General features: G+C 39.9%; 1 protein-coding gene across 1 annotated transcript in view; it reads right to left on the bottom strand.

Annotated features, from left to right (window-relative positions):
- The window catches only part of SLC30A4 (solute carrier family 30 member 4), a 31686-nt gene extending 16526 nt beyond the window's left edge, over positions 1-15160 (bottom strand). The window contains exons 1-3 of the mRNA XM_055436325.2: positions 15020-15160; positions 14404-14908; positions 7484-7630 (exon numbers count right to left, since the gene is read on the bottom strand). Coding sequence (XP_055292300.1) covers positions 7484-7630; positions 14404-14794 — 538 coding nt within the window. The 5' untranslated portion in view covers positions 14795-14908; positions 15020-15160. The remainder of the gene's footprint in view (positions 1-7483; positions 7631-14403; positions 14909-15019) is intronic.
- Positions 15161-27235: the final 12075 nt, after the last annotated feature.

The following is a 27235-nucleotide window of genomic DNA, read 5'->3' on the forward strand; positions in this document are numbered from 1 at the left end:
AGGAGCCTTGCAAGTTGCAGTCCATGGAGTCTCAAAAGAGCTGGATACAACTGAGTGACTGAAAGCACATGCAAATAAATTGCCAAAACTAGAGGTTTTCAAGATTCATACGAAAAATACTGAGTCCTCTGACATCCTCTGTTATTCTCCATCATGCCACCTTATTCTTTCTCTTTACAGCATTTAATACAATTTATGATTATGTTGTGCTTGTGTATATATTTACTGTTTCCCCACTCTATAATATTAGTCATTCAACAGGAACTTTTGAGCACCTATTCAGTGAATGAGTAACAATCTATTTCAACTACGTTAACCACACTCAACCCAAGCATATTTGCATTTTTATGAGTGCTGCCCAGATGTACTGGCCTGTCATAACTGTTATCTTTGCTATGATGCCAATAATGTCTGTTTCCCTTCAGGCATACACATTGTCTCTCCACTGACTCAAACTTAAATAGCAAACATCTAAAGTTCAGCTTTCAGAGGCCTATAAAAAAGAAAAGGGAAGGAGAGTGGAGATATAGTTTCTTCCATTTCCTTTTATGCTATTTTTCTTTTCTACATTCTTCTAAAAGCAGATAGGAAAGAAAAAGGAAAAGCAGTGGGCTGTACTGGATCCGCCTAGGACTTCCAAACTAGTATTTTCATTTCATCGCATCCACAGATGAGGATGAACTCAGGACAAAGACATCACAAAGGATTTCAGGGGCCCACAGTTGCCACCAGGATACTAAAAGCTAAACTGCAAAGTCTTTATCTTTGGATCCTCTCACTTCCTACTCTAAATCACCTCCTGTTTTCTGCCTTTGTACCACTCCCTCTTCCCCACACCCACAGTGCCCAGTGCTCGAGTCGACTTTTGGCTATCCAGTGTTGACTGATGTCTTATACCTGTCGCAGTAAAAACTCCCATTTCTAGCAGGTACCTATACATGTTCGTGTGATGTGAATTAACGCTTAAGATGTGAACATGACAAATAGGCATAACTCTTGTCAGGGGTGGGAGGAAGTTGTTGAAATGAATCACCATGGGGAAGAGATGGGTTTTTTTTTTTTTTTTTGGCTGCGTGTATGGGGGAAGAAATTTTTTTAGCTGAATACTTTCTGTTCCTTTAGTAAGTATCAGGGGAAAAATAACAAAATGTAGAATTAGCATTATAATCATATACCTACCTCAGGACAACCATCATCTAGTCAGATCTGCAAGGTCTCTGCTCAGTAGAATGACACACTGATACAAAAGACGCCTGCACTGTCACTTCACAGTTAACCTAGGCTGAGATCTGCATTACCAAAGTCAATCTTGCTTTTTACTTCAAATATAGACAACTGCTTATCACAGTCCTTTCACATGGTCACTATCTTTATCTAATCCTTGCAGACTCTTCAGCCCAAGAACTGGAAGAAAAGCCAAATAAATAAAGTCAATTACACTCATAATCCACAGAGAAGGATAAAAGCAGAAAGATTTTTTCCCTTTGGAATAACATGTCCCCTGAGACACAATGCTATTCCTCCTAAGGATTTGTGGGATTTCTTCTACAGTGTGGCTTCATAAAGTTCTAAGTTTTATTAACGTCCAGAATAAGATGACACACCCACAGTCAAATAAATCCAGGCATTTAAAAATAACTCACATATCTTCTCACAAAAGAGCTGCCATTGTAACTCACTGAAATGTAAGAAAGAAAGAAAAAAAAAAGAAAAAGGAAAAGAAAAACCTGAATGATTTTATACAATCTTTGAGTTCACATGAAGGAAAGAAAGCACCAACAGAATGGAACTGACTCCTGCAACAGCCATCTGGGCTTACCCCTCAGATCTGAAACTACCTCTCTCACCTTGACTGAATGATTTTTGCTAAAATAAACTTTGCTATACTGCCCCAAATGTTACTAAAGACCTGAATTATAAAGCACATCTTTAAAAATTGTTAATCATGAGGGTGAATCATGTTACTTTTCTCCTACTACCTGGATGAGATAGTTTTGCTAAGAAAATAAGAATTTTGATTGGGGTTGGGGGGAGGCAGTCGGTTTTGAAGCTTGGAGCATTTTGAGAGATAAGAAAAGTCTGGATAAGATGATAAACTGGCAGGTAGAAAAGGGAAGGAAAAGAAGGCTGACACTAACTTTTGGTGAGAATTTACTCTGTGCCAGGTATCATGTTAGGAACTTATACTACCTTAACTATGTCTTTTTTTTTTTTTATAATTCTGCAATAAAAGTACTATCATCCCTATTTTACATTAGAAACCCATAGTTAAGTCATTCTCCCAAAGGTCATACAGCTAGTGAAAGAGCAGATCTCAGACGTGGGATCAGCCCCTGACTGAGATAAGGAGAAGAAATTCCCTTCTGACTAGTTTCTTAATTAGTCTGAAGGACCTATAAGCCAGGCTACACAACTCAGGTATGTTACTGACCAAAAAAATTTTTAGAGTTTCTTGAGTATAAACCGATTCAGAATTGTAGATAAATGCTTTCAAGTCCCAAATAGTTTTGTCCCAAAATTTAAAAAATTCTCCTACTCTCAGTTTGGAAGTTGGTTTAACTTTGAAAACAAATGATTTAAGGAACACTAGATTTTGGCAAGTCACTCCAGTATTCTTGCCTGGAAAATCCCATGGATGGAAGAGCCTGGTAGGCTGCAGTCCGTGGGGTCGCTAAGGGTCGGACACGACTGAGCGACTTCACTTTCACTTTTCACTTTCACACATTGGAGAAGGAAATGGCAACCCACTCCAGTGTTCTTGCCTGGAGAATCCCAAGGACGGGGGAGCCTGGTGGGCTTCCGTCTATGGGGTCACACAGAGTCGAACACGACTGAAGTGACTTAGCAGCAGCAGCAGCAGATTATCTGTTTCAGTTTTCATATCCATATTTACTCAGCTTTGACTATGTAACAATCTGATTAATGATACCTTATACAGCACTGATTAGTGCCAGACCCATAGAGTTTTGTATTTTATGTTCTTGTCCCTACTTAATTCATGGTCTAGAAGGAGACACTGTCTCATAAAAATATCTATAAAAATGTGATAAATGCTATTAGACATGTATAAAGTGTTACGAGAAGACAAAAAGAAAATAAATTTAGGGTATGATACTACTAATATCTAACTCTTATCCATAGACACACACCTCTCATATGCTGCCTTTGCATAGGAAAGGGTCTCAGGGAGCGGCATATGAACATACATACATTTTTTTTTTCTTATACTTTCAAAAGGAAATGCTAGAAGGACAGGCAGAAAGTAATTAAAATGGCTGCTAATTAGGAGTAGGGCAGAAGGATGGGTTGGAGGGGACAGGATGAAAGCAAGGCTTCTCTGAGTAAATCTTTTCTTTTAAAAATTAATTTTTGACTTCTGTGACAGTTTTACATATATACAAAGTAAATCAACAAAGAAAAATCCAACTCCTATCACCCATGCCATCAAAGCAAAACAAAATTCAACAGCACAGTAACCGACCAGAAGTTTCTTAGGGGAAATTCCTTCCAAAACGTTCTTTAGGACTCGAATCCCCAAGTCTTGGTAGTTGGGAGGTCATTAAGAGGCACTCTCTAAATGCGTCCAACGTAAACATACCTTCCCCTAGAGAATTTAGATTACTTGTGAAGCTGTGGAATGTTATAGCACATGAGGACAGCCACTGCTTCAGTTTATAGCTTTGTTCAGTTCTACATACCTTTGTTGCCTTTTTAATCCTCCTCAGATCATCATAAGTTTTTCTTTCATTACTTCAAAGAGCAGAATAAGTAAAATAAATTCTTATCTATATATATCCTTGTAAGATTTTGGAATACAAAGAAGAAAAAGATCTCAAGAGGCCCTTTTAGTGTGAGGGTGTGATTCCCTCCTTAGCTCTGGAAAATACTCACCTATCTGTATCACAATAATCCTTTTCCTTCTATTTTTCAGATGACTTAAAAAACTTAGATAAAATTGAAATAACAAAATTTACCACTTTAACAATTTTGAAGTGGACAATTCAGTGGGTTTTCGTATATGCACAGCTTGTACAACAAGTACCATTAATTCCAGAACATGCTCATCAGCCCCAAAAAGAAAGCCTATAATCCTGAAGCAGTCACTCCTTTTTATTTTTTAAGTCTCTTTTTCTAAGGTTTTTAATAGTATACGTCAGACTTTCCAGATCATTCTTTTATAGTTTTAAACTTTCTCTTCCTGTTTTTATTTTTGTTCTGTATTCTGGGAGACTTTTTTTCTTTTTTACTATTGTTTACAGTTTTTATTGTAGTTGATTTACAATGTTTGTAAATTTCTTCTGCAGAGCAAAGTGACTCAATTATACACATATATATTCTTTTTCAATATTCTTTTCTATTATAGTTTCTCATAGGATATTGAGTATCATTCCCTGTGCTATAGAGTACAATCTTGTTTATTCATCCTATTATATAATAGTTTGCCTTTGCTAATCCCAAACTCCCATTCTGTCCCTCCCCACCCCGCAACCGCATCCCCTTTGGCAACCACAAGTCTGTTCTCCATATCTATGAGTCTGTTTCTGTTTCATAGATAGGTTGATTTATATCATATTTTAGATCTCATATATAAATATTATCATATGGCATTTGTCTTTCTGGAAGACATTCTTGATTATATTTTCTAGTCCTATTGAAAAAAATTTTTTTTAAATTTTTTGTAATATTTCAATTTCAAAGAGCTTTTTCTATATATTTTTTCCAAAATATTTTACTGTTTTAGTATACTGAGTATATTAATAAGGTAATTTAAATCATTTTCCTGTTTCTTAAGTCACCTCTTTTTCAGGTAGGACAAATTTTTGTTAGTTTTTTTTTTTTTTAAACTTTCTTTCATGCTGCTGGTTTTTCTCATTTCCTAAAAGATCCTTGGCTGTCTGTTCACATTTAGGATAGAAGGACAGGACTATGCAAAAAGTAAAGGCTGGAAGGATAACACATAACTATTTAAAATAGTTACGAATAACGGGTATAGAGCAGGACAGACTAAGACAAGTGTATTACTTTAGCGTGAGTATGTGGGGAACCAAACTATAAGGCTGCAGAACCCTGAATTCTAGGATGAAAAGGATTTATTTTGGAGCATCAACATTCACACTAAAAGCCTCAGCTTTCTCCAAACATCTGGCTCAGTTTCTTTCTGGAAGAGTTATTTGGTGTTCACAAGGAGAGAAATGCAGACTGCCGGAGGGGAGGTGGGGATGGGAAGAAGGTAGGGACACAGTGGACTGACTAGTAGGAGCAGTTTCGCATTTATAGCCATTCAATTAATCTTGTTTTAAGCCCTAATTCTCACTTCTGCCATTTCTGTCCCTGAGTCTTCTTTGGAGTTCCATTAGGCTGATCCAGTTCCTGCCCAAGCGTACTCTAGGCTGCTGCTCCTTGGCTTGTTTCTTTCTTCAGCCCACTCCCATCTACTTTCTGACTTCCAGAAATTTCCTGTTTATTGGTTACCCAACCATTTGCTTTTCTTTGTTGTTTTGGTACTCCTGTATTTCCTATTGAAATGTATTTCCTGTCTCAAATGCTGATTTCTAGTCTACCATCTTGAACTAGTACTTTTAAGGAAAGGGAAAAATTTGACTTTCTATAGAAATATACAGAAATACAATAGAACCAGTCAGTTCTTCTTTCTTTCATCTTTCCATAGTGCTTGTAATCTACAACCAAATAAATAATAACTACTTCTTTGACATTTAATAGAATTTCCATGATTATGTGTTCTTATCATTTGTAGAACCTTCTATGTTACTGCATGTTTCTAGGGGAGAATTCCACTGTTTGCATTAGAATTCCAAGGGATCTACAATCTAAAATGAAGGTACTCTCTTTAGAAAACAAAAATCCCCATTCCATGATGCTGTGTTTGAGTTCTGAACTTAAACTGCAAGGGTTTACATCACAAAAGATTAAAGTTTGAGAATAATTTTGAAGCTGTTTACAAACCCCAAGGCAATCAGTAAACAAATGGATGTATAATGTGTCAGTTAGCAGTGGAGTTTTTTTAGTATCACATCCAAAGGCATTATGTGTTATGCATTGGCTTAACAAATAGAAAGACCTCATTCAGGGTTTTACCTCTCTTGTACAGCAGCTGAGGATGCTGAGATACGGGGACGCCAGATAATTTCCCTAAGTTGTGACCTGGATAGCTACTTGGAATACAGTAATTCATGTACAACGTCAAGTTTTACACCAGAAGACTCAACTATTAAATTATATGAGACCTACATGTTAAGATTAGGCTAAAAAGTAACAAAGAAGGGGAGATACTGATTAATAAATTAGCCCAAAGTGTCAGTGTCTCTACAAAAGATGTTAATTCTGGTTCTTTAAAACCAGTTTTGCTGAAGCTACTTAAATGTCAATTTTTAGTTTCTAAGCAAATGCAAAAATTGGTCATATGACACTTCATATACTAATTCAAGTGACTGTTCTACATGTATTTTAAAAATAAGTAAAAATTTTAAAAAACAAGCAAGAAGAAGAGTTGTGTGGATAACAATGTATGATTTAACCTCTTTTAATTGAATATTAATATTTATTCAAAATAGGAAAATAAAATGTGTGCGTTGTTAAAGAAAAAAATTCAATGACACTTGTTAAAACATAGTAAAGAAGACTTTATTAAAGGTTGGGGGAAGCCATTGAGATTGGTATAGGAAGTCTTGTTGAAAACAAGTTGGGGTGATGAGACATCACCTGGGGATAACCCATCGAATATTGAGAATGGGGTTTCTGTTAAATTGGCTTGGCAAGGTTCTTGCTAAAACTAGATTTTACAAGGAAGAACACAGATGGGTTTGGGAGATGATTCAGGAGGTTTGGTCAAGCAGAGAATCTTTGTTGTATTTACAGTTAATGGCCACAGTGAAGGTCAGCCGTACAGTATGTTATACAAATTATAGTAGTGCCCCGAACCTGGACTACAGTAGCTTTGATTGGAAAACCTGAGGTGAAAGAAAGAAGTTAACACTCATTGATGAATTAAATACATATAGTTCTGCTTGGTTCAGTAAACTGAAGGTAAACTTTTTTTCTGTTAATAACTTCAGGACACAGGGAACAACATTTGAAGATAAATGATCATCATATAATTTTTTTCTTTTGGCTGTGCCATGGCATGCAGGTCAGTTCCCTGACCAGAGATCAAACCTGTGCCCCCTGCAGTGGAAGCACAGAGTCCTAACCACTGGACTGCCAGCAAAGTACCTGATTACCATGTAATTTTACATGTGTAAGCTAATTAGCTGAATGAACTGAATGTACCCTGGAAGATATATATCTGAATAGCTTTATTTCCTAAGCCAATGCATAACACATAATGCCTTTGGAGGTGTTCTTATTTGTCTATTTTCATTTGCTTTGTTCTAACACCAGAAAGACTTTAGTTAATCAAAGGTTATATAGTTCATTATGATTTTACTATAAAATTTTATAAATAAAGAAACGCCCAATTACTTACCTAAGCGATGAAATCCAAAGGTGAACCTTTTGGTTGGTGATTTTGAAGACAGCCACAAAGCAAGCAGGGTCAATATGATGGCACTTAGGTCAGTTAACATATGAAGTGCATCTGTCATGATTGCTAGGCTATTTGCAATGTATCCACCTTAGAGTAAGGGTGACAGGAAAGAAGGAATAAGTTAATTAAAATAACAAACATAAGCAATCAAACCCCAAATATGCAATATTCCACAAAACATGAACTTATAACTAAAGTTAACTAAATACTTATCCTATTGCAATTAAGTCAAAGTATCCTGAAATTTTATGTAAAACGCTAACTATGTATATATTTTTTTCTGGTGAGACTGTCCAGTTCTAGAAACAGATTCTCTGAGGAATCAGTGACCTTAAAAAAGTTAAGAGGCACTAAAGGGGGGCTAACACAAGAAAAGTTTTATGTTTTAGTACTTCGGCTTTTACTCAACCTACTAATTCTGTTGCTGCCGCTTAGTTGCTTCAGTTGATTCCAACTCTGTGCGACCCTATCGACTGCAGCCTGCCAGGCTTCTCTGTCCATGGGATTCTCTAGGCAAGGGTCCTAGGGTGGGTTGCTATGCCCTGCTTCAGGGGATCTTCATGACCCAGGGGTCAAACCTGGGTCATATTCTTTACTGCTAAGTACTGTTAGTGAAGTTAATAACCACCATATCTAAATATTATAATAAAGCTGAATAAAAGGTAGGTATTCACTAATTTGGGAGGGTTTGAACATAAACTAAAGAAATTCATAAGATATTCAATAGTTCAAAACAAAAGATAAAAAATAACTGATTCTCTTAGATATAAATAGCAGTGTCTCCTAATAGAGGGATAAAAGATGGAATTTAGAATACAATTTTTTTGTACTGGTTTTCCAGTAAATAATAATAATGTATATATTTCATACATTTGGGTATGTCTGTGTCTGTATATATAAATTTATATTTATTTTATATATATGTGTATATATATATATATACACATAATATATGTACACTATTAATCATTATTATTTAGTTTCATTATGGTCAACCAATTTTCCTATCAGCATTCAGAGAATAAATTTTTATTATACAGAGTATTCAAGCTTGTATGTATATCACAATCACCTGGAAGGTTTGTTAAACTACAGACTTCTTGACCCCACTCCCAGAATTTCTAATTCAGTAGGTCTGGATGAGGCCTGAGAATTTACATTTCTAACATGTTCCCAGGTCGTCATTGATGCTTCTGGTTTTGGAACCACATTGAGAATTACTGTTACAGTGTACTGCAGAACTTCATGATCAGGACGTTGTGACACGTAAATGTGCTGAGCTGTTGATTCCCCTGTTCCTGGGATGGGTGTGCAGAGCCAAGAGTAGCAGAAGTGGGGCTGATGCTCTTATAGGCACAGCCATTTACCCCAGTGTTGTCTATACAAATACCATTTTTTATGTATTCCCTGACATGAAAAAGCTGGAAATCACTGAGAGAAAATACAGCTTGGTGGTTAATAGCATCAGTTCAGTTCAGTTGGTGAGTCGTGTCCAACTCTTTGCAAACCCACAGACTGCAACACGCCAGGTTTCCAGGACTTTGAAATCTCAGAGACTTTGAGCAAGTTACTTAATCATTTTTGCACTTCAATTTACTCATCTATAAAATGAGGATAATACCTTAAAGCCACACTACCCAATGAACTAAGATGATGGAAATGTTTTATCAGCGCTGGCCAGTGGAGTAGCTGCTAGTCACATGTGGCTTTTGAGAATTTGAAATATGGTTAGAGCAACTAAGGGATTGAATTTAGTTAGCCTGAAGAGCCACATGTAGTGATCATCAGCAAAGAAAGCAGAGTAAGGACCTCTGAAAATCATCTCCATACAATGCATGGAACATGGGCAAAAACTGTCCAAACCAGCTTTCTGAAAACTATGAAAATTAATTAAATAAAGGCTGATACAGGTAGCATTTATTCAAGGAAAAAGGCTCAACCTTGGTAAGAAGCTCAGTAGCTCTGTGGCATTTTAACTTGCTTTATACCCAGTCTCTCCCTCTTCAATTCCATGGTAGCCTTGGAAACTAACAAGCGGTAACCACAGTGAAAACCTCAGCCAGGTAGCCACTGTAACGAATAGGATGGAGTTGAAAGTGAAAGTGTTAGTCGCTCAGTTGTGTCTGATTCTTTGTGACCCCACAGACTGTAGCCAGCCAGGCTCCTCTGTCCATGGGATTCTCCAGGAAAGAATACTGGAGTGGGTTGCCATTTTCTTCTCCTGGGGATCAAACCTGGGTCTCCCACATTGCAGGCAGATTCCCTGAGCCATCTCAGGGAATCCTGGATGGAGTCAGAGGTCATTAAAAACCCCACCACCAGGAAATTGTTATTATTTGACCTGTCTGGTGATTCCCTCAGAGACTATACTTGCAAGATTCTTTTTATTTGACTTGACTTGGAACTTGGCCCTGGTGCAAACCACAGTGAATGTTTGTCAAAAACAATCAGAGACAGTTGTTGAACACACCAGTTGCCTGAAGCAATAAATAAGTCTTCTGAAATTTTACAATGACATACCTTGGTGTGGTATTATTTTCATCCAACTTGGGCTTTTATTGACTTTGTAATTATATACCCGTTGGTTCTGGGAAATTTCTTAAACTATGTTGCTGATAATTTCTTTCTTATGCTTTCTCTCTTCCCCAAACCCCTATTATTTGGAACTTGAACTCATATACTAGTTTTCTTGCCTTTCTTCTCCCATGATCTTCTATCTCTCTGCTCTATTCTGTAAGAGACTATCTTAATTTACCTTCTAATTTGTTTGGAGTTAAAAAATATTTTAATGTTTTTATTATTCAAAATCTTTTTTTCTACTCTGAATTTCTTTTTAAGAATAGCCTATTCTTGTTTCATAGATTCATGATCTCATTTTATCTCTATGGATACTTATTCTATTACTACACTATTATATCTGACTGGCTCTTAAACAAGTTTTCATAAACTTTCCTTATTTTAGCCTTCCTCTTTACCCACTTAGAGGGGTACCTGATACAACCAATTCTAGTCCTGCTTAGTATTCTCTAGTGCAGTTCTCAATTGTAGTACTCAGGATCAGCAGGATCAGCATCTCCTGGGAACTTGTTAGAAAATTCTAACAATTGCTGGAACTCTGGTCCAGCAATTTGTGTTTTAACAAGTTATCTAGCTGTTTCTAATGCACTAGTATAAACTGGATTGGGTCTTGGTTTTCCCCACGGCTTAAGAATTGGCTTTCTTGGGCCTATTAATACATTTACATCTTTTACGTGATTCCTTTCTAGTTTGTGTTGCTATTGTCTCCTTTCCAGTTTTCCCCATCTGTGTGGAGATAATATATATATATATATTCCATATATGTATGTGGATATATGTATATATATCTTTTTCATTCCCATGCAGCTGTTAGAGCAGTCAATAACTGTTACTAAATCCAAAGGATATTTTAGTTCCCATCTTACTGGGCCTCTCAGAAGCTTTAACTTATTTATTTCCAATTTGAAATACTCTTTTCTTCAGTTCTGGGATACTTGTTTGCCTTCTACCTGACTTCTAAAGTTGTAGTTCCTCAAGACTTGGGCTCTCTAGATAATATTTTCTATTCCTATGGCATCTACCTTGACCTCCCTTCTGAATGACAGACTTACATATAATAGGTCACTAGACATTTTTACATGGCTATTTCACATACATGTAATACTTAACATGTCTAAAACAACCCTTGAGCCCATGCTTAAATCCTGTTCTGTATTTCCTTCCTTTCCTGATTCATAAATGATACACATTTCCATACACTCAGCAAGTTAGGTACGAAATTTCAGAATCATTCCTGATATTGCTCTCCCATCAACTCTCACATTCAACTCATTGGCCATTTTGCCACAGTTCCCTCTAGAATGTTTCTCAATCAGTGTATTTTTCTCCATCCACTCTATTTCAAGTCATAATCACTTCCTATTGGGACTTCTGTGAAAATATACTTGCTTCTGCTCTTGTACCAGCAAATCCACTCTCCATATAAGAGTCAGAGTTATCTTTCAAAAAGTAAATCCCATCATGTCAGTGTCTACTCAAAAGCCATCACTGGATCGCCATTGTACTTAGAATAAAGAATAGACTCATTTAAAATCGTCTTATCAGGACCTACTTGATCTGGGCCCCCTACCTCTTTCCCTCTTTCTTACTATATTCTTGCCAAACTGGTCTTCTTTTTAGGTCCTCTGCAAAGAGTCGGACACGACTGAGCAACTGGACTGAACTGAACTGAACTGAAAGAACTTATGGTTTTAGGACTTTTGAACTTGCTGTTCTCTTTGATTGAAAAAAAAGTCCTCCTCCATTCCCTTTTCTTAAATAACTCCTAATATTCTTATTTTGGTTTAACTGTATCTGGCTCATACATAAACCATGACCTATTGATTACTATGTCCTACAGTATCTGTTCTTTTTCTTCACATACTTAAAACTATTTGCATTTTAAATTTACTTGCGTGTTTAACATCTGTGTCCTCCATTACAGGAGGACACAGTGTCCTCCAAACGTTAGATTAAGTGTTTTAGATAGTAGGGATCATAATAGTTTGTTCTCCTTTGTGTATCTGGAACACCACAGCACACTGCCTGGTACATAGTAAGTATACCAAGAAATACTTGCTGAATGGAAAGAACTGACCTTGCCTAATGTCTCAGAGCAAACCCAAGATACAAAATCAAGTCTCCTCTTTCAGATTTTTAAATTATTTCATTTTAACAATTACCCCATACTTTCTACATAAGATGCTTTATTTCTAAGTGCTTTTGACACATTATAATAAATGCTCTACTGTATACAATTCTATGTAACATTCTGAATAATATTGTTAATGTCTATTCTAAGTACAAGCATCTCTACAGTGTTTGACAAGATTTTCATACTTGAAATATGAAAATACTTTCAAGTATGAAAATCTTGTATTTGAAAAGAAATGATTATTGCAGCTTTCACAAGACATCATTTACCAAGTAAGATACTTAAAAAATGGTAAGTCAGGGCAATTATATCCTAGTAATTTTTATAGGTGTAAACTCTAACTTTAAGGGGGAAATTGTGATTAAATATGATTTAACTTCAAATATTAAATATTAACTGAATGACTCCATATTCATGTGAATTTGGGCATCATTGACTCAGTCTGCTGAGATCATACCTTATCTGATCTCAGCTTCCACTTCTTTCTTTACAGTGTAAACATTTACAATTCAATTATTAATTAAACAAAAATTTATTGGATGTATACTCTTTGCTAGTCATTGTGCTGTGTGCTTATATTTCAGTGGACACTGATATTAAACAAATGAATATACAAGCAAGATGGTCTGAGGGCTTTTAAAGTGGGGGAAGGAACAGGGGAGAAAACACCTATAGGCAGTCAGAAAGGTCTCTAAGAGGTATCTTTTGAGATGAGACATGAATGACAAGAAGTCATCCAAGAATGTTTTGGGAAAAGGCAGTCCATATAAAGCTGTATTTTTCCAATTGCGTGCTATGACCTATTTATAGACCATGAAATCAATTATAGACTGGACCATAATTGAAAAAACAGTTGAACACATCACATGATGTGCAACTTTTGTTTTAGTTATACATATATTTATACATATGTATATGTGTCTGAACATACTTACATATGTATGCATGCATGCCTACACAGGTCACTATTTTAAGCGTGTATCTTACTACAGTGAGGTCAAAAAAGTTTGAAAGCCACTGACTTAGAGGGGCCAGTCAGTTTGAAGGCGTTATGGGCAGGAAGAGCTTTGTGAGTCAAAGGGAGAAAGAAGGTTATCATGGCTGAAGTGAGCACTGGGGAGGAGTGGTATGAAACAAGTTAGGAAATGTACATAATTTTTCTGCACATAACCTCCAGCCAGCATCTTAAATCCAGACAGCTTCCTCTGTTCTCATCATGGTTCATCATTAAGAGAACACAGGAGGGAATTCCCTGGCAGTCCAGTGATTAGGACTACCTCAGAAGTTCAGTCCCTGGTCCAGGAACTAAGATCCCACAAGCCCCAGGGTGTGGCAAAATATAAAAAAGAACACAGGAGAATAATCTCCTTTCTTTAATGTCACTTTATCAATTATCACTTAGAGAAGTTAGCAGTTATACTAATGTGACTCTGAAATTAATCTCTAAATGGAGAATGTATTTTATAGTAAAACCGCATTACTTGCATAATTAAAAAGTGAAAAAGCCAAACTCATAAAATCTGGGGAAGATGTCTGGCTTTGGGATCCTCCTTAAAATGACGTTAGTTAGTAGTATTTAGCTATGCAAATTTCCTGCATATAAATACAAAAGGAAAGAGTAAACAACCACTAAATTCAATTGTAGAGGGAAAAAAAATCAAGACAATGGGACAGTAGATCTTCACTTACTTAGGTGTCCTCATAATTTATTTAACCTCTGTGCCTTCTGATCTCTTAAAAAGGTGAAGCAGGTGTTCAGTAAGGTCCCTTCACATAGTAAAATGTTATTTTTCTAAGTAATTTTAGAATCACTTACTATTTTAAACGTTGCAAAAATTAACTTAAGTGTTTTACGAGATTTTTTTTCTGAAACAGGAAGTTACATGATATATAATGAAGATAATGTCCTTATATTATAATGAAGATAATGTCCTTAACTTTACAGTGGATGACACGGTATTCAGAGAACTAGAAAATGTCAAAGTTATCTTTGGAAGTTTATGTTGTACACAGGTTGATCTACAGTTTGTGAGGCCTCCTCACATCACCAGATCAGTATCTTGATAAATAACAAGCTTCCTAAAAAGCAAGTTTAAACCCCAAAGCAATAGGCAAGGTAAGTGGAAAGTGAGTTGGCAACACAACTCACCTACAAGCTCTCCAATCATGAAAAGCAAGTAAAGAACGGCAGCAATGGTCAATCTGGTTTTCACCTTTCTCTGCTTCAACAACTCTCTCTGCTTGCTGCAGTTGTCACAGGGGTCCGCCTTCAAACTCAGCTGACTGTTGGTCAAAGGTAAGTCATGGTCCAGCAAGGAGTCATCGTCGGCCTGGAGGGCCGATTGCGCCCCGTTAGCAGGCCTTTCCGGGGTTTCGGAACCATCGTCGGCCACCACAACTCGAAGTTTGTTAAACCTAGAAAGCCCCTCGTCGCCCACCTCGTCCGAGAAGTCAAAGGCGCTGGTGTCATTTAAAAACAGCGGCGCATCATCTTTCCTCAGCATTGATTTGAGGCGCTTCCACGCGCCGGATCCAGCCATGGCACTGCCTGAGCGGCCGCGGCGCCGAGCGGCTGGGTGCAGGCAGACGGCCGGCGACTCCTACTTCACTCGAGAGCCAGTTCCCAGTGGCACTGCGGCGCGTCCCTCGTCATCCTGTGGGAAACGAAACACGTTATAAATTAAAGGCGGCCCGACAGAGCCCGCAAGTCCCGAAGTCCGGGGCGGCGGGGTGCGCCGGGGCTCCGAAAGGGGGCAGCGCTCTACCTGGGGTGCCGCTGCCGGGCCGCCGCTCATCTCTCCGCCCCCGGCCGGCTCCGCGGGGCCGGCTCGCCCATCTCGGCCCGGGGCCGCGAAGGAGCCGGGCGGTCCTCGAGCCTGCAGCGCCCGCCGCTCCAGGCCGGCTGCCCGAGTCTGACAGGTTCGGGGCCGGGCGCCCGCGGCCGCCGCCTCTCCCCGCCCTGCGCGAAGCCGCGCGCGTGCGCTGGAGCGGCCGCGGGCGAGCCGCGCCAGGGAGGGGTGGGCGCGGGACACGCAGGCCTGGCGCGCCCGGCGGAGGCGCACGCGAGGGGCGGGGCGGGGCCGGGGCGCGCGCCGCGCCCCCCGCCCCTCACCCGGCTCGCCACTGCCCGAGGCTGGGAGGCCGGGTCGGTTGGGGCTGGAGTCCTCGGGTTAAGTGGGTAGATTTCTACGGTCCCGCCCACCCGAGGCTGGGCGTTGCTGCCGGGAGTTCGCTCCACTGAAGGAGGGCCTAGAGAATCTTTGAGATCTGGGTTTCGGATGCTCAGCGAGAAGAGAATGTAACCCTTTCTTGCTAAGTTGAGCAGCTTTTCTGCCATTAGAGTTGCTGCCTCTCTAGCAAGTTGGCAAAATTTGCTGCACAGTCAGATCAGCGTGGAGAGGGCAAGGCTTGTGGTCGTAAGCAGTTCAGTGTCCTGCTTTATCTTTACTGTTCTTTTTCAGCAAATGTGTGTTATCTGTGTGCTCCCTATCAAGGTCCTTTTGCCGTCAAGGTATTTACAGTATGGACTAAACCCAAGCACAGGAACTATAGTACAGTAAGCCCCCTACATACCAACCTTCTAGCTGTGACCGGTCAAAGATGTGAACTTTCAAAAATGCGAACGTGCTTTCCATGCTTTCCCACCGTCTAATCACGTAGGTTAGTTCATGTGTCTGGCATACATTATCATATATGTGCATTCTCTACAAGTGGTTGTGCTTTTGTGTACTTTACTGTACAGTACTATATAGAGTATAGTAGTACAGAGTAGTATAGAGTATATCTTTATTTTAAGCTCAGGATGTCCGGAAGCGAGTTTAAAAGCAGCAGTGATGTAGCTGGTATATAGTACTACCCAGACATCACTAGATCTTTTTTTTTTCAAGAATGTAGATAGACTTGAATCCAGCAAGGAATCAGAACCTGTGCTATTAATGTCAGGTGTGAGTGAAATTACAGTTTGCCCTCCCATCTCCTGTTGCTGACAATCCTTCAGCGCTGTTAGCTCCCACCTCTTCTCCCTCCAGTCAGTAAGTTCTTGCCTGTTCACTTAGTGCCAACCCCTGTATGCCAGCTGTTGTACTGTACTACTGTACTTTTCAAGGTACTGTAAGATTAAAAATGTTTATTTTTGTGTTTGGTTTTATGTATTATTTGTGTGAAAAGTATCATGAAGTATTACAAACCTATTACAGTACAGTACTGTAGAGCCTATTGTGTTGCTTGGGTACCTAGGCTAACTTTGTTGAAACAAATTGGACTTGCAAATGTGCTCCCAGAATGGAATTCGTTTGTAAGTAGGAAACTTACTGTAGAAGTAACTGTACTGGCTGTTGATTCTATTTAACAACAAGGTTTAAAAAGAATTAAGTTTTTAGTAGTAGCTTTTAATTTAGATCTAATTTTAATGACAGCAAGCCTCACCTCCTGCTTCTCTGGTGATTCTCTGGATGAGTCTTACGGGATTTGGAGGCCTAAAAACTACAGGCAAAATTTTGTGGGTATATGTATTTTCTTGAGTAAGTCTGTTAGCCTTCATCATATTCTCAAATGGGGTTCAAACTCAAATAAGATTAAAACAGCAGCACTGTTAGAACTCACAGATCAAGACCCTAACTTCTACTTGGAGTTGAATTGTAGTTCAAATTCCCATTAATCCAGTGTTTATAAATATATTTTAACAACAATCTATATGAATTACCACATTTTAAGTTACAGAAAATACAATAAAATTCATATGAAACATCATTTTCCTCTGAAGATCCAGATGACACTTCAGAATCTTGCATGTCTCAGGTGCAACTCACGGTTGAATGCCCATGATACTCCTACACAACTGCAGTCATGGGAGTCAGGTTAGGAAAACTGGATTAGCGATCCCCTGGTTCCCTAGACCCAGAGTATTTAATAACCAGGGGACCCTGATCATTATCAACAGAAGGAAGAAATTTTCCTGAAGGTTGCTTCTTTAATTCTAATGTTAATCCATCCAGATTGGGAGTAGTTTATTTGTTGTTAGTACTTTTAGTTTGTTATATTGCCTGAAATCCTACTAATGAGAAATAACAAATGAATAAAGTATTTCACTATTTAATAAAAATTTTGCAAATGAGATTCCATTAAGGAATGGAGATAGATGTTTTTAAAAACAAGATGAAGCAAGAGCATGTGTTTTGTTTGTTTTTTGATATTTACAGTAAATTTTGTTGGGAAGAGCTAAAATATGGTAAGTTTTGGGGTAACTTGTTACACAGCAATAGGTGACTAATATAGTCTATATCAACTTTCCTCTGTTCCAGAAAAGACACCTTTCTTATTCTTTTATCACATGGACTCTTATTCCTAGGCCTACCTTGAGTTAGTGGCATGATTTCTATCATTAAACTTTAAAGGGGGCTAAATAAATAGATTTCTGTGAATAGTCTTGGAAGGTAACCTCCATTTTCAACCTTCTGTCTACATATTCAGAGTTTATAACAATAGATAAGTCAGCTTTTGAAATACAACCCATTTATAAACAGAGTGCTTCCTGCAAGTATGCTAGCTCTTGATCAGTATGCAATTCTTTTCTAAGAGACTTAATACTTCTTAATACTTTGCCTGGGCAAATGGAAAAAGTTGTCAACCATTTAGCCTATCTCTTTACCAGGTAACCTATAATATGCAGATGGTTTTGGTAATAGCAGAGACCTGTCAATTCGATTTCAGGACACATATCTCAGGACAGTTAACTGGAGTAGATGCAAAATATCCTATGTCAAAATCTGTTTTCTGGTCCAGATATCTCTTGGAACAAATGAGAGTGCTAAACATGATACTACAGCTAACATTTACTTAAGGCTTGTTTATGTGCCAGGTACTAGGCAGGGGATCTGATTTACCTGAGTTCATTCACTCCTTACAGCATCATTAGGACACAATCACTAGTGATACAAAGCATGGGTGTGGGAGTCAGACTGCTTGTGTTTGCTTCCTGGTTTCACCACTTAGAGTCATATAATCTCTGGCGATCTGTTTAACCTCTTTGTGCTTCAATTTTCTTACCTATGAAGTGGGAGTGATAATCATACCTGCTTCACAGGGCCTTAATAAGGATTAATGCATATAGAGCATGTAAGACTTAGCATACCTAGTTCCTAGCACATAGTAAGTGCACTGTCAATGCCAGTGATTACTATTTTTTAAGTAGATGGAGATATAGAATCTCAGGGAGATTAGGTAACTTGGCCAGAGTCGTGCTGCCAACAGAGCAGGAACTCAATTCCAGATCAGTTTGGTTTCAGAGCTCAAGCTCTTAACTGTCACTCTACACTGTCCCTCTCGGTTTCTTTCTTCATAAAAATGGAATAATCTGCAGAAATATATCTAGACTTCTTGGGATATGTTAGGAGAGATCTCTGTTTCATACATCAAAGATTTGCCAGCAACTTGAGACCTCTGCATTGTCCTGTGAAATCCTGTTAGGGAATGGAAGGGGGCAAAGTTTTTTTTTTTTAATTGAAATATAGAAAAGGTGCCTTATCTACTTAGTTGACAGATTCAAATGCTGTGTATTCCCCATCCTGAGAGTTCTTTTGTCTGTTGGAGTATGTGGCTGTAGGAAGTTCCTATAGGATGTTTTTGGAATGTGTTCCCTTACTTTTTTTAGGAGGGGATGAAAGCTGTTGGATGGGTATGAACAAGAGATAGTGATGTGATACACAACTCTGGTGAAGAAAATGCTTTCATGTTTCCGTGGATTACTCAGTAACACAGTGGCTGGAGATTCAGTTTAACCTCTCCTCCAGGGGAGAAGAAATACCAGGAATAGATTACCTGAGGACAGGCAGTTGCCTTCTTGGCCAGGAAAGAGATAAAGGAGATCTCTGGCTCTAGAGACCATCTACCATTTCACCAACCTGTGAAGCCAAACCTACTTTCAAACATGTTCGTTGTTTTCATATCTTTGTTTCTGACTTTAAAAAAATTTTTTTAAATTAAATATTCCTATGGATTTCTCTAATCATGTCTGGCTGAAATGAAAGGGAATAGGAGGTCCCAGCTGGGACAGTAATTTAAGAACTAAGCATAGGATTTCCCTCTAGTCCAGTGGTTGAGACTCACCACTCTGCCCTTCCACTGCAAGTGGGCTCAGATTTGATCCCTGGTCGGGGAACTAAGATCCTGAATGCTGCTCTGCCAAAAAACAAATTTCTTGAACTGAATAAAAATAAAAATACAACATATCAACTTAAAAAAAGTATATATAAAAAAAAGAACTAAGCACATCAGTCCTGGAGTTTGGAGTTTGTGGCTGGGCTAGGAGGAACTTGAAGAGGAGGGTGGAATTCAGAAAGCCTGGTTTCAGCTTCTAATTTTGCCATCTATTCACTGTGATCTCTAGCAATGTACTATTGCTGAGCTCATTTTCTTGTGTGTTAATAGTGGAGAATAAAATTTATCCTACCTGTTTCATAGTGACACTGTAAGAATCCAATAAGATTTTGCATGTGAAACATCCACTTAACCTACTTTGCTGGTGAGAACCATTAAAGACCAAGCCATCGAAATCAAATTGCAAACCAAGGGTACAGGCGAATGCTGGTCATCAGATATCCTTCTTAGGATTGCTACACTCCATTTTTGGTTTATTAAACATTTTGACTCACTTAGACCTCTTGATCACCACCACGTATGTTTCACCATTACAATTACTTTATTTCTCTCCTAGGCTCTGTATGCCCTTAGTAACTGACATTGTGCTCAGAGCAGAAGCACAGTCAGTCAGTCAGTCATTTCAGCCGCTCAGTCGTGTCCGACTCTTTGTGACCCCATGAATCACAGCACGCCAGGCCTCCCTGTCTATCACCAACTCCCGGAGTTCACTCAAACTCATATCCATCGAGTCGGTGTAAATACATGTAATTAATAGATGAAAATATTTTTGTTATAGAGAGTTCATCCATGACTTTAAATTTCTTTCTAGCAAACATTTCTAAGTCTTTAAGCTAGTATGTAAAGTCATTTGTAAGAAATTTTTACCGGGGAGGTCAATATGTCTCAAAATGACTAGAGATTATTAATATGCTTGTAGTTTGTATTTATACTAGACTCATTTCAAAGAACGTTACAACATTTATGAATTAAACTGGGACAAAGAAGCAATGGCAGACAATGGGACTCTTTTGTGACCTCTGACAACTGGTGGCTTTAAACAAAGAAAGCCATTGTGTAAGAACTCCCTCCCGAGGTTATTGTGAGGATTGATTAGATTAAAATCTACAAAGTGCTTTGACTTTTTCCCAGAATTCTTTTACAAATAAAGATGGCGTTAATTTTTTTTTTAAAGTATCTTTGTATTGGTCCTCACTGAATCAAATGAAACAAGTTCACCTACTATTTCACTCTCTGTATTCCCTGAAGCAGAAAAACCAGACTAAGCCAACCTAAATTACTTTTAATGGTTTTAAGCTGGCCACCAGTGCACACATGGCTGAGAAGAATTTAGTACCCTAATCACAAAGATCTTTGTGTATGATTTACATGACACAGTAATGCCTCGTAATCACTATGCTACATGGTCATTAGATATAAATTACTGTAATTATTACAACTGTTTTATACTGACCAACAAAGTTATATATTCCTCTTTGTTATTTATATTTTAATAACTCACATTCTGCTTACTCACAAAGAATGTTTCAGGCAGTCTTCCCTTTGGTAGTTCTTCCCTATTTTCAAACATTGTAAATGTTGAAGGTTTGCCCTGATACCAAGTACTGTTTCATCCTCATTGTTTACACAGAAGCACATAGAGACACCAGATAAAAAATGGGAGTCCTAGATCCCAGTTTCCAATAGTTGAGGTTCCTTGGGAACCCCTCCTCCTTGGCCTCTTGGTCTCTTCTGGGTCTCTTCTGTTCCCAGTGACACAACCGGCCCATGCTGTCCCTTCCCTGATCCAGAAGGAGCCACTCTGCACATTCTGGGAGGCAGCAGTTTCTCTGGAGCAGGCCCACATGAGGTCTGGGAACAGTGGAACAAGAAGCCTGCTGGGTAGGCCACCCCAAAAATATGCGTCGATGGCATATTATTTTGAATCAAAGTTATGGCCAATCGAGGAAGAGACACTCTGAACTTTCGTCTTCCTGAAAGCAGGAAATAAATCTCTTCTTGTGAAAAGTACACTCCCTACATCTGCAGATACAAGGACACCTTATCACCAAAGATAGGGAATTAGAACTGAGAAGCCTATGTAAACAAACCTTCACTACTTCTTTAGCTTACTACCCCGAGCCAAAACTCTGTTTTGATTCTTCATGAATTGGGAACCCAGAACCTAAGTTTCTTTGTCCTGTCAATTTCTCACAGAAGAGTTTGTCTAAAAAGTATAAAATATGGACTTCCCTGATTTTTGTTGTTGTGCAGTTGCTAAGTTGTGTACAACTCTTTGTGACACCATGAACTGCAGCACACCAGGCTTCCCAGTCCTCCACTATCTCCCGGAGTTTGCTCAAACTTGGATAGTAAAGAATCTGCCTGCAGTGCAGGAGATGTGGGTTCAGTCCCTGGGTCAGGAAGATCCCCTGCAGAAGGAAATGGCAACCCACTCCATTATTCTTACCTGGAGAATTACATGGCCAGAGGAGCCTGGCAGGCTATAGCCCATGGGGTTGCAAAGTCATACATGACTAAGCTACTAACACACACACACACACACACACACACACACACACACGCACACACGTCCACTGAGTCAGTGATGCCATCCAACCATCTCATCCTCTGTCACCCGCTTCTCCTCTTGCTCTCAGTATTTCCAAGCATCACGGTCTTTTCCAATGAGTCTGTTCTTCGCATCAGGTGCCCAAAGTATTGAAACTTCAGCTTCAGCACCAGTCCTTCCAGTGGTGGCCCAATGATTAAGAATCCGCCTGCCAGTGCAGGGGACATGGTTTCGATCCCTGGTCCAGGAAGATTCCACATGCTGTGGGGCAAATAAGCCTGTGTGCCACAGCTACTCAGCCCACACTTTCGAGCTTGTGAGCCATATATGGGGTGAGCCTGTGTGCTGCAACTCCTGAAGCACGTGCACCTAGAGCCTGTGCTCCCCAACAAGAGAAGTTACTGCAATGAGAAGGCTGCACAAAGCAAGGAAAAGTAGCCCTGCCACTGCAATTAGAGGGGTTTCCCAGGTGGCTCAGCAGTAAAGAATCTGCCTGCCAAGCAGGAGACACAGGTTTGATCCTTGGGTGGGGAAGATCCTCCTACAGAAGAAAGTAGCAATCCACTCCAGTATTCTTGCCTGGAAAATCCCATAGTCAGAGGAACCTGGTGGGTTTCAGTCCATGGGGTTGCAAAGAGGTAGACACGGATTAGCAACCGCAACTAGAAAAAGTCTGGGTACAGCAATGAAGACCCAGTGTAGCCAAAGAGAAAAAAGTACAAAGTCTGCCTACTTTGGCTACTTCTTAGGTCTCATTCTATGGGTCTTCCATGGGCATGAATTAAAATTTGTTTCTTTTTTTCCATTAATTTTAAGTCCAGCCACACGAATTCAAGAGGGACAGAGAGGGAAAGTTCCTCCTCCCCAACCAGCCCAGTGTATTGAATGAGGACTCCATCTGGCAGGTGACCTACTGTCCTGGTTGGCTTGGGACAGAGGGGATTCCCAGGGCCTGGGACTTTCACATTACTAGGATGAGTTTCCCTCACAACGAGAATAGATTCCGAAACCCTGAACATTTGGATTCTGGAGCCCTGGCTGAGTGTTTGTCAGGCAGGTAGAGTGTCTTACCTGAGAAAGGCACCTTGTTCCTTTTGGGCCTGCAGCACACAGGGCTGGGTGTTCTCAGGGGACTCTCCAGATGTGAATCCTGTTACATTGAAATGGAAGAGGTCAGAGGTGTCCAAGAGGGAGGCGGCCACACGAGGTAGGGCCCTCGATGACCCTGCTAGAGCCACCAAGGTCCCAGGTCAGTTCTATCAGCTTTGCAGGTGTGGAAACTACCCCTGAGGATCAGGCTGAAGAAATCAGTGTATGCCCTACTTCCCAGAGAGTCTGAGGAAATTACTGTGTGGCTGATACTTTAATTGTCCTGGAGGACACACCTCTCCTGTGGCCCTGGCCCCTTCACAGGGCCGGTGTGGTAGGACAAACCAAGTTACCTTGGAGATAGAGCAAAGGTGACAGGGAGTTTTACTGTGATATATTTTCCAGGCCTCATCGTCTCTCCTGGCCTCTTATGCTTCTGTTTACTGCTGGGATGTTCTTCCTCATTCTTGGAGAATGTCCAACTCCTGTTCAGCCTTCAAATTCTATAGGTTCTACCCAGTTTTCCTCCTTCTTTCCCTCCTTCATCCTCTCTCTCTTTCTCTCCCTCCCTCCTTCCTTCTCATCTTCCTTTTCTTCCTTCTTTCTCTCCTTTTATTCAACAAATATTGTTTGAATGCTTATCATATGCCAATCATTGAACTAGGGACTGGGGCTATAAAGTTAAACGAGACAAAGTCTTGATGATAACCCATCCCCCAGTAGCCCAATAGTAATACCACACATTCTAAATCTTTATCACTAATTTCTTCTGGAGATTATATGCAGACTGTTATCTATGTCGGTATATAACTTTTAAGTGAAAGTGCAAAATAATGTAGCCTTTCTTCTAGGTTGAATTTTAGCTTGATTGTCCTGAAATCATTCCCCAGGCCTCTACCCAGGGATGTTATCAGACAACCAACCCCATCCATTGTGTACTGATTCTTATAGTCTGGGACAGGAAATTCACACACTGTTACTCTAGCTGCCTTCAGTCTCTGCCATTGTGCTTAGTTCTGAGCTGTGACCTCACAGCTCAGAACCTTGTCTTCATTTTATAAATAGTTTGTATATTTTTATCCCAATGTGCATTACTTTGCACTTGTTCCCACTAAAGCTCATTTGTCAGTTGTCTGACCACACGCTCAGATTTATAGGCTCTTCTGACTAGCCCAAGAATGGGCAACCTTGTTCTATAAGGGGCCAGATAGTAAATAATTTTAGCTTTGCAGCACTACCCTAGTGTTGGTGGCAGTTATCAACTCTGCTGTGTTGTGAAAGCAGCCATGGGACGATAGTAAACAAATGAGCATGATCCCATAAAACTTTATTTGTAGACACTGAAGTGTGAATTTCACGTAATTTTCACCTGGCACAAAATATTCATCTTCTTTTGATCTTTTTTTCCAACCATTTAAAAATGTGAAAACTATTCTTAAAAAAAAATAAAAATAAAAATGTGAAAACTATTCTTAACTTGTGGGCTGCCCAGAAATAGGTGCTGGCTGGATTTGGCTCTTGGGTTGTAATTTGCTGACCCTGATCTAGACCCATCACTAGTTAGAAGTTAGGGATTTTACTGCATTCTCCCTCCACTTTATCACACACACATCTCAGTGAGCCCCTTCCTAGCACAGATGCTGGAGGATTCAATCTCTTTACTCAGATCCATCAGTCCCTGCTTCCCAATGTTCTGTTAAAGGCAGCCTGCTGCTGCTGCTGCTGCATCACTTCAGTCGTGTCTGACTCTGTGTGACCCCATAGACAGAAGCCCACCAGGGTCCCCCGTCCCTGGGATTCTCCAGGCAAGAACACTGGAGTGGGTTGCCATTTCCTTCTCCAATGTGTGAAAGTGAAAAGTGAAAGTGAAGTCGCTCAGTCGTGTCCGACCCTTAGTGACCCCATGGACTGCAGCCTACCAGGCTCCTCCATCCATGGGATTTTCTAGGCAAGAGTACTGGAGTGGCTTGCCATTGCCTTCTCCATAAGGCAGCCTACCTGTCCTCATATAGATGGGGTGCAGCTGGGGTCCCAGAACCCACAGAGTGCTCTGCTTGTGGCTGCCCCAGCCTTCCAGGGGTCCTGTTAAAATGCATTGGACTTTTCAGAATAGAAATCTGACTGAGTCTCCACCCTCCCCTCCACCCCTAGCTCAGGCACTCTAACAGGAAGCCGCACTGAACTTGATTGTTTGAGGCTTTGATCACAGCCTTTGTAAGCACAGGTGCCTTATTTGGAATGGTTTTTCTCACCATTCCTTTACCTAATTAATTCTAGGTAAACTCTGGAGCCACTCTCCCCCATGGCACTCATAGCACCCCAAATCTAGATAAGTCCATCTGTTATATGCGCTAATGTCTCACTATGTAACTTAATTTTCATTAGTGACATTATTTGATTAACAGCTGCCTCCAACTGCCTTGTTAGACTCTCTGCTCCATGAGAATGGGGGACTGCCTGTGTTTGCTCACCGCTATGTCTCCCGCACTTGGTCCTCTGCCTGGCACATAGTAGTAGGTATTCGAAAAACATTTGTTGAACAGAGGAACCAGAGCCACAGCAGACCTCAGCCTATTGTCTGGTGCACTGTTGTCCATATATAAGTCTCCCAACTAGAGAATGGTGGAGTCAGAATTTGTCCAAGCCAAGTGTCCATCATCTTTCCATTCTGACATTTTCCTCCCATCTATGCTTGCTGGTTGGTGATGGTGGTGGGGAAGGTGTGTATGTAACATTCTAACTTTTATAATCTCTTGGGTGATTAGCTGCTTGTTATGACTGGTTACTCATTTTGGTGAATGGTCTTTCCATGTCATATTAGAGTTCCATCAAAACTCACATAGGTCTTGAAGTATTACCGTTTCATTTAAACCACTCATCATCCATCTACCCAACCCATAATTCTTAGCAGGTTATTTTAGTCTGTTTGGACTATTAGAACAAAATACCACAAATCAAATGGCATATAAACAACAGAAATGTATTTCTCACATTTCTGGAGGCTTTAAAGTCCAACATCAACAGCATGGTTGTGTTCTGGTGAGGACCCTCTTTCTGGTTCATAGCTGGCCCTTCCTCACTGTGTTCTCACTTGATAGAATAGGCTAGGAAGCTCCACGGGCTCTCCTTTATGAGAGCACTAATCCTGTTTATCCACTCTCGCGACCTAATCACTGTCCAAAGGCCCCACCTTCTAACACCATCACATCAACGGGCATTAGGATTCCAACATGTGAATTTGTTGTAAACCAGACACACTGTGCTATGTGCTGAATATGCTTTAGGCCAAAGAAGTGTGTTCTTAAAGTTAAAACTTTGGGGAGTTGGTGGAAGAGGCATTTGTGGGGGAGGTGTGGAAGTAAGGAAGATGGAGAGAAAGGATGGGAAAGAGGACTTCCTATGAAGTTACTACCCTAGGGACCCGCGAGTCAGGAGGAGGCTACTGGGCATGAAGGGGAAGACAAGGGGAGGTTAATGAGAGTCTTATACACCAGGATAGAAGTGATGAGGTGGAACCAGCAGAATTTCATCCTGGAATGAAATACTGCTTCTGTTGGTAGTGGCTTGTGGTTTTTAGTTCCCTTCCCAACAAGCCGGTACTTTCCTAGATCTCTGATGTTCTCATTTACCCTTTTCCAAGCCAGCGTAGATTTTGTGTTCTCTGTATAGGTAGCATCCCTACTTATCTTGATAGCCTATCAGTATTGCTACAGTGACCAATTATTATACTGTGTAGAAGAGGTCACTTCATTTTCCCCTTAGTCATGTGTGTGTGTGCGTTGTTTGTGCATGTGTGCACAAGTGTGAATAGGCTTGTGCATGTTAGAGGTGAGGGACCCTGGTTGTTGTAGTCCAGTCATTAAAATCATGTTCAGGCAGAGGGGTTCTGGTGACTGCTGGAAGAGACATTTACGTTAGGCATTTTACCTTAGTGAGTTCACTGTGCATCAGATTCAGAAACTTCATTTTCTTACGACATCCCAAGAAAGCATTAATTTCTCATTAACCTAAATTATGGAAACTAAAAAATACAAACCAGAATATTATGGATATGTAAGAAAGTGTATATAATGTTTTTGAGATACCTACTGAAGTAAGTTGGGATGAAATGACTTGGGTCTAGCATTTGTTTAAAACATTTTAGTTCATTTTTAAAAGTGCAGGGATGTGAAGCAAGTACAGGATT

This window comes from Moschus berezovskii, chromosome 9, assembly GCF_049115385.1.
Source record: "Moschus berezovskii isolate FMDL1 chromosome 9, NW_MosBer_1.0, whole genome shotgun sequence".
NCBI classification, from domain to species: domain Eukaryota; kingdom Metazoa; phylum Chordata; class Mammalia; order Artiodactyla; family Moschidae; genus Moschus; species Moschus berezovskii.